Source organism: Caretta caretta, chromosome 19 (genome assembly GCF_965140235.1).
Source record: "Caretta caretta isolate rCarCar2 chromosome 19, rCarCar1.hap1, whole genome shotgun sequence".
In the NCBI taxonomy this organism is placed as follows: domain Eukaryota; kingdom Metazoa; phylum Chordata; order Testudines; family Cheloniidae; genus Caretta; species Caretta caretta.
Genome location: NC_134224.1, coordinates 19,279,627 through 19,291,641, shown reverse-complemented (window position 1 = coordinate 19,291,641; position 12,015 = coordinate 19,279,627). Strand labels below are relative to the sequence as shown.

General features: G+C 43.2%; 1 protein-coding gene across 1 annotated transcript in view; it reads left to right on the top strand.

Moving 5' to 3' along the window:
* EYA3 (EYA transcriptional coactivator and phosphatase 3) overlaps window positions 1–12,015 on the top strand; it is a 138,912-nt gene that overhangs the window by 4,256 nt on the left and 122,641 nt on the right. The window contains 1 exon segment of the mRNA XM_048825899.2: window positions 8,209–8,305. Within this exon segment, the coding sequence (XP_048681856.1) occupies window positions 8,225–8,305 (81 nt within the window). The 5' untranslated portion in view covers window positions 8,209–8,224.

Below are 12,015 nucleotides of genomic sequence, written 5' to 3'. Positions count from 1 at the left end.
CAGCGCAGCAGTCTGGGAGCTGACCTTGTTAGTGAAGACAGAAGCAAAAAAAGCATTGAGTACATTAGCTTTTTCCACATCCTCTGTCACGAGGTTGCCTCCCTCATTCAGTAAGGGGCCCACACTTTCCTTGACTTTCTTCTTGTTGCCAACATACCTGCAGAAACCCTTCTTGTTACTCTTGACATCTCTTGCTAGCTGCAGCTCCAGGTGCGATTTGGCCCTCCTGATTTCATTCCTACATGCCCGAGCAATATTTTTATACTCTTCCCTGGTCATATGTCCAACCTTCCACTTCTTGTAAGCTTCTCTTTTATGTTTAAGATCCACTAGGATTTCACCGTTAAGGCAAGCTGGTCGCCTGCCATATTTACTATTCTTTCGACACATCGGGATGGTTTGTCCCTGTAACCTCAACAGGGATTCCTTGAAATACAGCCAGCTCTCCCGGACTCCTTTCCCCTTCATGTTAGTCCCCCAGGGGATCCTACCCATCTGTTCCCTGAGGGAGTCGAAGTCTGCTTTCCTGAAGTCCATGGTCCGTGTCCTGCTGCTTACCTTTCTTCCCTGTGTCAGGATCCTGAACTCAGCCAACTCATGGTCACTGCCTCCCAAATTCCCATCCACGTTTGCTTCCCCCACTAATTCTCCCGGTTTGTGAGCAGCAGGTCAAGAAAAGTTCCCCCCCTAGTTGGCTCCTCTAGCACTTGCACCAGGAAATTGTCCCCTACGTTTTCCAAAAACTTCCTTGATTGTCTATGTACCGCTGTATTGCTCTCCCAGCAGATATCAGGAAAATTAAAGTCACCCATGAGAACCAGGGCGTGCGATTTAGTAGCTTCTGCGAGTTGCCGGAAGAAAGCCTCATCCACTCATCCCCCTGGTCCAGTGGTCTATAGCAGACTCCCACCACTACATCACTCTTGTTGCTCACACTTCTAAACTTAATCCAGAGACACTCAGGTTTTTCTGCAGTTTCGTACCAGAGCTCTGAGCAGTCATACTGCTCCCTTACATACAGTGCTACTCCCCCACCTTTTCTGCCCTACCTGTCCTTCCTGAACAGTTTATAACCATCCATGACCGTACTCCAGTCATGTGAGTTATCCCACCAAGTCTCTGTTATTCCAATCACGTCATAATTCCTTGACATCACCGGGACCTCCAGTTCTCCCTGCTTGTTTCCAAGGCTTTGTGCATTCGTATATAAGCACTTGAGATAACCTGCTGATTATCGGGGATAGTGTTCTTGATGGCTTGTAGTCCATCTTTGTGTGGAATGTTGGTGTAGAGGGCTTCTACATCCATAGTGGCCAGGATGGTGTGATCAGGAAGATCACTGATGGATTGTAGTTTCCTCAGGAAGTCAGTGGTGTCTCGAAGATAGCTGGGAGTGCTGGTAGCGTAGGGCCTGAGGAGGGAGTCTACATAGCCAGAGAATCCTGATGTCAGGGTGCCAACGCCTGAAATGATGGGCCGCCCAGGATTTCCAGGTTTAGGGTGGTGACTTCTTTCTGTAGCTGCACAGGAATCTTAATTTTGGCTAGGGGAGAAAAGTTTGCTGTTCTGCTGACATCATATAGCTGTGGCCTTTCCTTTCCTTAAAATCATGTAATTGTGAATACCCGTTGTGCTACTTGTGATGTGAGTCTGATTGCTTAGTATATTTTTACAAATTTTTAATTAAACTTTAATGCTTCTTATCACTTAAAATCTTAGGAGTGAGCACTCATTTGTGGCTTAGATGGTTTAAACTTTATGTGAAATTGGACTTCGAAGTGGTCACTGGCCCATCAGCCTAGAATTGTCTGTTTTGCACTTTGTGGTACTTTACTGTAGCAAGTCCTAGATATTGGCTGACCATAATTCTCAGTCCTCATTCATTTACCATCTGTAAGCATTTTAAACCTTTAAGTGTCTAATTATAGGATAACTTTGAATTGGGCTGTATATAAAAAAGTATCCGTATTTTGCAGAATGTGTGTTAATAGGATTTGTGGAAGGATCTCCATGATAAGCTAACATATTGTTTATTAGCTTTCATGTGCCACAGACTGAGCTTGTTGGTGTAAATAGCGGGCCCCACAAACAGCTGATGACTGTCCTGGATTTATGATGAGCTTGATCTGGGTCAGGATCCAAAGACAGACAAGAAGGCTGGGTAAAGCAGATTGGAAGGTTTTCATTTGGTAGACAAATCTAATCATTAAAATAAAGTGGTCCCAAAATGTTGTTCTCCTTGGGTATTGAGGTGTGCTAGAAATGTATACAGTACATAGATATTGGCAAGTCAAAATTGCCCCTGAATTAATATTTGGAAAAATTCAACCTGATACCAATAGATTTTTTTCCCCATGCTTTGCAGTGCTAGGCTAGTGCAGGAGAATTTGAATGTGAAATTGACTAAAAACTACTTTCAGTCTCCCACCTGAGAGAAATGGAAAAAGTAAATGACATTAAAGGTGTAAAGCTAATTAGATTTTTAACATTTTCAGTTTTAATCTTTGCAAACTTGTAAAAATGATACTTAAGATGACTGCCTCTTTAATATCCCAAATCAGGGTGTAAGGTTACAATATTAGGAAGTCAGAGATACATGAGATGGTTTGAGATAGTGTCAAGCTTTGCTATAACAGATCTTTATGGTGGGGAGAGACTGCTTAAGGGAACTCTCTTCTCCTAAGCCCATAAACTCTAGGGTTAGTGGCAGAGACTGCTAATTTTTATTTAGCACCACTGTGGTTAGTGCACGTCTGGACAAATGACAATGTTCCCGCCCAAGGAACTAACAGTCTGAAGCCCTGATCCCACTAGCTAATCCATGCAGACTCATGTGTCCATGTGGATGGATGAGGTCAGTGGGGCTCTAAATGAGCATAAAGATCTATCACTAGAGATCAGCTTGTAGTATCACGATCCAGGTTACTACATAATGTGATGATGCATTATGGTGATAAATAAGGAGATGGGGGAAAAAAAGAGGACAAATATTACAGCAAGATCTACTTTTGCTAGTAAGACATACATGTTCGTCGTGGGGTTTGTAACTTGGATACTTCTACTATAAGAGCAAGAGTAAGGTTTTATAGACCTCACTGAAGGGGTTTGTTTTAAGCAGGAGAGTCTTGAGAAAGAAGATGAGGCATGGTGATCTGGGTGTGAACAGCAGCAAGGAAAAAGGCCAGGAGATGACACTGGGAAGGTGGCTCATTGTGTGCTTTGAGGGGTAAAATCAGTTGAGTGGGAAGTGCTGAATTGTGAGGGGCTTTGAAGATAAAGGTCAGGTCAGGAGCTCAAATTTAAAAGATGTAAAGGCATGGGGAAGCCAGAGCTAGATATACGAGATCTGGTCAGGGCATCAGGCAAGGTACCTTTTTTTTCCTCTCTCTTTTTTAACAGTAGCATTTTGATGGTTTGGAGAGTCTAGAGGCAAGGAGACTGCACAAGGAGGTGATGGCCAGTTTGACTACTGCATTATCCTTACGTAAACTTCTTTTCCATCCACCTCCTGACACCACCTACAATGCAGCAATCCATTTTTAATACAGAAACTTACAGCATATTGTCAAGTATCAGGGGGTAGCCGTATTAGTCTGTATCCACAAAAACAACAAGGAGTCCGGTGGCACCTTAAAGACTAACAGATTTATTTGAGCATAAGTTTTTGAGGGTAAAACCCTCACTTCTTCACATGCATGGAGTGAAAGTTACAGATGCAAGACGTAAATATACTGACACATGAAGAGAAGGGAGTTACCTCACAAGTGGAGAACCAGTGTTGACAGGGCCAATTTGATCAGGGTGGATGTAGATGAGGAGGTGTCAATTCCAGGAGAGGCAAAGCTGCTTCTGTAATGAGCCAACCACTCCCAGTCCCTATTCAAGCCCAAATTAATGGTGTTAAATTTGCAAATGAATTTTAGTTCTGCCGTTTCTCTTTGAAGTCTGTTTCTGAAGTTTTTTTGTTCAAGGATAGCTACTTTCAAATCTGTTATAGAATGTCCAGGAAGATTGAAGTTTTTCTCCCACTGGCTTTTGTATGTTACCATTCCTGATGTCCGATTTGTGTCCATTTATTCTTTGAGGTAGGGACTGTCCAGTTTGGCCAATGTACATGGCAGTGGGGCATTGCTGGCACATGATGGCATATATCACATTAGTAGACAGACAGCCCCCCAACCTGAAGCAAATACTCACCAGCAAGTACACACCACACCACAGAAACACTAACCCAGGAACCAATCCCTGTAGCAAACCTTGTTGCCTACTCTGTCCCCATATGTACTCTAGTGACACTACCAGAGAACCAACCACACAAGCCACACCATCAGAGGCTCATTCACCTGCATGTCTACTAATGTTATATATGCCACCAATGCCCCTCTGCCATGTACATTGGCCAAACCGGTACTCCTCCCCGCGCCTCTGCCCTGAGCCCCCTCCCGCACTCCGCACCCTTCCTGCACCTCAACCCCCTGCCCTGAGCCCCTTCCTGCACACCACACCCCCTCCCACCCTCTGCACTCCCTCCCGCACCCCAGCCCCCTGCTCCAGCCCTACATTCATAGCCCTGCATGCAATTTCCCCACTCAGATGTGGCCCTCTGGCCAAAAGGTTTGCCCACCCCTGTTCTAAACTTAGCACTGAGTCCCATTGGGTGGATAGAAAGATTAACCTAAATAATCTATACAGAAGCCCCTGGAACCCCATAAGATTCGATCCTTAATCCATGAACTATTGGAATTCATCTACAAAACTTTTCTCAAACATTACATGAATATATTGTCTCATACTATAGAATTAGAATTTATCATCCCTATTCCATGATGAGATCTTTGAGCTATAATGTATCTTAATTAAAACTATCTTTTAGATAGGTTCTTTCCTCTACAAGCATTTTATCAAAAAAATCCAATTTAAATTTAAAAAAATCTGATTTTTAATTTTTTTTTAAGATCATTGATTTTTATCCACCCTGTTATTATCTATCCCTTTCCTAATGGTTTCTTACATTCTGTTAGCTTTTTTGGCTGCTGCTGCTCATTGAGCAGATGTTTTCAGAGAACTATTCACAGTGATTCCAAGATCTCTTTCTTGAGTAGTAATAGCTAATTTAGACTCTATCATTTTGTATGTCTATTTGGGATTATGTTTTTCAATTTGCATTGTTTTGCATTTATCAGCATTAAATTATATCTGCCATTGTGTTGCCCAGTCATCCAATTTTGTGAGATTCCGTTGTAACTCTTCGCATTCTGCTTTGGATTTAACTATCGTGAGTAATTTTGTGTCATCTGCAACCTTTGCTTCCTCACTGTTTATAAGAATATAAGAATGGCCATACTGGGTCAGACCAAAGGTCCATCTAGCTCAGTATCCTGTCTTCCGACAGTGGCCAAAGCCAGGTGCCCCAGAGGGAATGAACAGAACTGGTAATCACAAAGTGATCCATCCCCTGTTGCCCATTCCCAGCTTCTGGCAAACAGAGACTAGGGACACCATCCCTGTCCATCCTGGCTAATAGCCATTGAAGGACCTGTCCTCCATTAATTTATCTTGTTTGTTTATGAATATGTTGAACAGCACTGGTACCAGTACAGACCCCTGGGGGACACCACTGTTTACCTCTCTCCATTCTGGAAACAGGCTATTTATTCCTACCCTTTGTTTTCTATCTTTTAACCAGTTACTGATCCAGGAGAGGACCTTCCCTCTTATCCCATGACTGCTTATTTTGCTTAAGAGCCTTTGGTGAGGGACCTTGTCAAAGGCTTTCTGAAAGTCCAAGTACGCTATATCCACTGGAGCACCCTTGTCCACATGTTTACTGACGCCCTCAAAGACACCCTCAGGCATAATTTCCCTTTACAATAGCTATGTTGACTCTTCTCTGACAAATTGTGTTCATCTGTGTCTCTGATAATTCTGTTCTTTACTATAGTTGCAACCAATTTGCCTGATACTGAAATTAGGTTTACCAACCTGTAATTCCCAGGATTGCCTTTAGAGTTATTTTAAAAATTGGTGTCACATTCTATCCTCCAGTCATCTGGTACAGAAGCTGATTTAAATGATAGATTACATACCACAGTGAGTAGTTGTACAATTTCATATTTGAGTTCCTTCATAACTCTTGGATGAATACCTTCTGGTCCTGGTGATTTATTACTGTTTTGTTTATCAATTTGTTCCAACACCGCCTCCTAATGACAACTCAATCTGGGACAGTTCCTCAGATTTGTCACCTAAAAAGAGTGGCTCAGGTGTAGGAATCTCCCTCGCATCTTCTGCAGTGAATACTGATGCAAATAATTCATTTAATTTCTCCATAGTGGCTTTATCTTCCTTGAGTGCTCCTTTAGCACCTCAATCATCCAGTGGCCCCACAGATTGTTTAGCAAGCTTCCTGCTTCTGATGTGCTTAAAAAAAAAAAATTGTTGTTATTTTTTGAGTCTTTGGCTAGTTGCTGTATGTGGCCTACCTAATTGTTCTTTACACTTGACTTGCCAGAGTTTATACTCCTTTCTATTTTCCTCAGTAGGAAAGAAGCCCTTTTACCTCTAACTGCTTCCTTTACTTTGTGGTTTAACCATGGTGGCACTTTTTTAGTCCTCTTACTATGTTTTTAAGGGGTATACATTTAATTTGAGCTTCTGTTATGGTGTTTTTAAAAAGTTTCCATGCAGCTTGCATACATTTCACTTTTGGGACTGTACCTTTTAATTTCTGTTTAACTAGCTTCCTCATTTTTGTGTAGTTCCCCTTTCTGAAATGAAATGCCCCTGTTGTTCTCCTATTTACTTGTCACATGGAAGTACATACAATAATGCATACAGAACTGTATTTGAATACAGTGAACTTCCAAGATGTTTAAAACAAATTCAGTAAGGATTAATTTAATTCAATAAAGTTCATTCAGGATATTGCAGGAAATTTTCAGTCTGTCACACTGCTTTTCCCTCTTGTATCCCAACTGCGACATCATCTCTGCAATGTCCAGATTATTTCTTAGGGTATTCCTCAGCTGGGCTTGTACTGCCTCTTCTCCCCACAGGCAGACAGAAACCAAGATTTCTTTCCTGGATTAGGCAGCAGCACACGGCTTTCCTGCATCTTCAGTTGGAGCCAGGTGGGCTATCAGGAAGAGAAAGATTTTAAAAAACTGGGATTTTCAAAGGCTTCCAGTCAGTGAGCAGCAAAGAACAGAACTGTGTCCAGAACAGTCACTGTTGTGGGGCAGGGGCACTGTGGGGCAGGGCTGGAAGTCTGTTTTTACGAGTGCGGTGTCGACACAGGCATTTTATTGGTGGAACAGCGCTGGTAGGTAGGTGGCTTCTGTCATTTGGGGAGGTGGCTTACTTTGATCAGAAAGTCATGGTTTTACCGGTAGGACTCAAAATTGAGTGTGGATGCTCACAAGGATGTGCCAAATAAAAGCATGTTTTACCAGTAAAACTTTTTAGTGTAGACCAGGCCTAAGTCACCTTAAATGTCTTTTTTTAGTTGACAGAAACAATATTTTTTTTAAAGCTCAGTGATCCTCTTTGCTACTTTCAACTAAAAAACAAACTGAATTTTAGTTAAAACTGAGCCTTGGCAGGCTGGTACATGCCATGTGCTACACCCATCCAGTGATTAGGTCTTCTAAAAACCTGTTTCAGAGTAGCAGTCGTGTTAGTCTGTATTCGCAAAAAGAAAAGGAGGACTTGTGGCACCTAAGAGACTAACAAATTTATTTGAGCATAAGCTTTTGTGAGCTACAGCTCACTTCATCGGATGCATTACCTGTGTTATTCAAGTTTGAAAAGCGACATTATCAGAAGCCAACTAGCTAGAGACCTATATATAAAAGTGACCTTCCCAGCAATGTTCAGGAACAGCACTCTGACAAGAATCTGAGCAGCTGCAAGTGAGGACTGGTCTTCTTACCAGAGCATTATCTATAGCATTTGCTGGTGGGCCCTATGACTAGGAGGTTAAGGAGAGCCTTTTTTTCACTTTCTTTCCGTCTTGCTGTGAATTCTCTCTCCCTTTTTGTAATTTATTGGAGGAGTTATGGTCTAATTTATTAGGAGGCAGCCAGGGGAGTCTTTGCTTCTTCCAGCAGCTCCTTTCTTTGAAGTACATCTCAGTAGTATTTCAGAGGGATGCCATTTTACCATTCTGGTACCTTGAGTGGCTGATCTATCTCCTTGTTCCAAATGTAGGTGCTGAAAGGTCTTCATGAAGCAGTGCTACTTGTACAAACTCGGCAGATTGCTTACTCACAGACCTACTAGTTTGCCACTCAAGACTCATGCCAAGGTTAGTGCTGTGGGAAGAAAATGTCCACCAATGCCGTAACAAACTGCTAATATGGGTGAGGTCTAGTTGCTGTGCTCCAGTCCTGTTCTCATTCCCCAGCTCTCTTGTCTTCTCCTCAAGGTCTTTACTCATCAGCCTCTCTGGCTCGGCCATGTAACTAAGCTACAGGCTGTACATCCAAAAGGTTACCCGGTATTGTGGCTTTCCATTTCTCAGATCAGCCATCATCTTTTACCTCAATAGTTTAAACTTTAACTCAAAAGAAGACTTGAATGATTGTGCACAGGCCTACATCCTTTCTTGGGGATCTCCCAAACTAGATATAACACATGGATACAGAAGATGGCCTCTCCATACCCTTGGAGCTGTAAACTACAGCTCTCAAATTGCTCTTTGGCTAGGCGGCTATATTTACTTTCCAAAAGCTGCCCCTTGCCAAGTCTTGAATCAGTGTTCCTCATACCTGAGGCTATCACAGATCTTTCTCCTTCAAGAACCATAATCTCAAACACAAAATCAGGTCAAAACTCAGTACCGCTTTGTTCTTAGAAGATCATTCTTATCAGTCTAGATGCCATATCATCACAAGGAATTCCTCTCTGAAAATTCTCCAGTATAATCATCTGAGTTGGATTATACTGGTCTTTTCACTGCTGACTTAATCTGCTTGAGAGAGATTGAGAAACTCTCCTCCTTAACCAAGTGGGATCATAGAATCATAGAATCATAGAATATCAGGGTTGGAAGGGACCCCAGAAGGTCATCTAGTCCAACCCCCTGCTCGAAGCAGGACCAATTCCCAGTTAAATCATCCCAGCCAGGGCTTTGTCAAGCCTGACCTTAAAAACCTCTAAGGAAGGAGATTCTACCACCTCCCTAGGTAACGCATTCCAGTGTTTCACCACCCTCTTAGTGAAAAAGTTTTTCCTAATATCCAATCTAAACCTCCCCCACTGCAACTTGAGACCATTACTCCTCGTTCTGTCATCTGCTACCATTGAGAACAGTCTAGAGCCATCCTCTTTGGAACCCCCTTTCAGGTAGTTGAAAGCAGCTATCAAATCCCCCCTCATTCTTCTCTTCTGCAGACTAAACAATCACAGCTCCCTCAGCCTCTCCTCATAAGTCATGTGTTCTAGACCCCTAATCATTTTTGTTGCCCTTCGCTGGACTCTCTCCAATTTATCCACATCCTTCTTGTAGTGTGGGGCCCAAAACTGGACACAGTACTCCAGATGAGGCCTCACCAATGTCGAATAGAGGGGAACGATCACGTCCCTCGATCTGCTCGCTATGCCCCTACTTATACATCCCAAAATGCCATTGGCCTTCTTGGCAACAAGGGCACGCTGTTGACTCATATCCAGCTTCTCGTCCACTGTCACCCCTAGGTCCTTTGCCGCAGAACTGCTGCCTAGCCATTCGGCCCCTAGTCTGTAGCGGTGCATTGGATTCTTCCGTCCTAAGTGCAGGACCCTGCACTTATCCTTATTGAACCTCATCAGATTTCTTTTGGCCCAATCCTCCAATTTGTCCAGGTCTTTCTGTATCCTATCCCTCCCCTCCAGCGTATCTACCACTCCTCCCAGTTTAGTATCATCCGCAAATTTGCTGAGAGTGCAATCTACACCATCCTCCAGATCATTTATGAAGATATTGAACAAAACCGGCCCCAGGACCGACCCCTGGGGCACTCCACTTGACACTGGCTGCCAACTAGACATGGAGCCATTGATCACTACCCGTTGAGCCCGACAATCTAGCCAGCTTTCTACCCACCTTGTAGTGCATTCATCCAGCCCATACTTCCTTAACTTGCTGACAAGAATACTGTGGGAGACCGTGTCAAAAGCTTTGCTAAAGTCAAGAAACAATACATCCACTGCTTTCCCTTCATCCACAGAACCAGTAATCTCATCATAAAAGGCGATTAGATTAGTCAGGCATGACCTTCCCTTGGTGAATCTCGATTAGATTAGTCAGGCATGACCTTCCCTTCCCCAGTACGTCCCTCAGCCCGCGCCGCTTCCAGCAGCTCCCATTGGCCTGGAGTAGGGAACCGCGGCCACTGGGAGTTGCGATCGGCCGAACCTGCAGACGCAGCAGGTAAACAAACCGGCCCAGCCTGCCAGGGGCTTTCTCTGCACAAGCAATGGAACAAGTTTGGGAACCACTGCTCCAAAGCAGCATAAGTTTTTGACCTAGACTTAATCACCAGTTCTTTCACTAAAATTTACCAAAAATTACTTCCCTAGTTCAAGTCAGCACAGCTCTCCCTGAGTAGCTCTTGGGAGAACACTCCCAAACAAAGAATTGTTGTTATCCCAGGAACTTCAAGGATTTAAGGAGAAGGCTGAGATTTTTTTTTTTTTTTTAAATTTCTGGCACAACATCTAATATGTGAGCTCTTGAAATTATAGGAGTTCTTAAAATTTCAGGAGCCCCTTACCTTGATTTTCCTAGCTTCTCAAACTTCTGCTCCCCACACGATCTGGGCGGGGAATAAGCCAAGCCTTCCTAGATAATGTAAAAGATATAAAGGTAATAGTGGATGCAGTACTTCTGCACTGGGGGGAGGGGCTTTAATTCTGGTAGGTCCAAAAAAGAGATTCTAAAGGTTTTACTCCAGTTTTCTATAGTATCCAAAAGACATTGAGGTTTCTCCTTAATGCTTGACCTATCCACACTAACCCTATTGGTGATGAAGGCCTAGTTGGATATGGGAAAAACTGGTTCTGGTCCAGAAAGTAATTGCCCTGAACCACAGCTGACCTGAAGGAAGCCTGTTTCCCTGTGCTCTTATGACAATGACACCAACACTTCCTCCATTTTGAAGTAAAAGGATCAGCACAATTGATTTGGCCTGTGTTTCACGTGATTACAAGATTAGCAGCACTGTTTTGTCTGTCGTCTCTGCTGTGATCAAATCTAGTGGTCATTCCAATGATCTGTTTGAGCCAGCAAAGGTAAAGATAAAGGTACTGTTGTGCAGTATTCCACACAGTCAGGATGAGTCCTTAGTGATTATGTCGTGATTTCATTATCGACCTGCAAAAGAGTTCCCTTGTTCCTTTTTGAAAAATGTTATTAATCTGATAGTTCTCTAAGACATAGAAGACTCCTGTTTTCTCAAGAGAAGTTAATCAAGATCCTTAATATGCTCAACCCATTGATCCAATCTCTAATTGTATTGGCCCTGCTGTGTCTGCCCCGACCAGCATGAGGGGATTTTGTGTGAATGCCATAATATAGGTCTCACACCTTTTGGGGATCCCTGCAAATGTGCCTTTTTAAACATTGGAACTTTCAGGACCAATATGTCTCATACTGTTTCTCCCAGCAATGGTGGAAATAAAAAGTGAACCAGCTCAGGGAAAATTCCTGGCCGACTCTTCTGTTTGGAGTAGAGTCAAAATCAAGAAAAATGATCCTGTTGGGGAAACTCATCACAATATCAGTTTGTTGGAACTAATGATGGTCGTAAATAGTGTAGAGTCCTTACTTCACGGAATTCCACAGTGTCTCAGCCTGGCATATCAAACGTGTCTGTGATGGGGCATACACACTCCGCGCTAGCATGGACGAGGTTAAGGAGCTGTTTTGAGCTGGAGTGGCCCTGCCCCTGTGCATCTATGGATCAGGCCAGGTCTAAAGGAGTTAAAAGGAGGAAACTCTGCTCAGATGAGGACAACCCTGGGAAGGGAACAGGC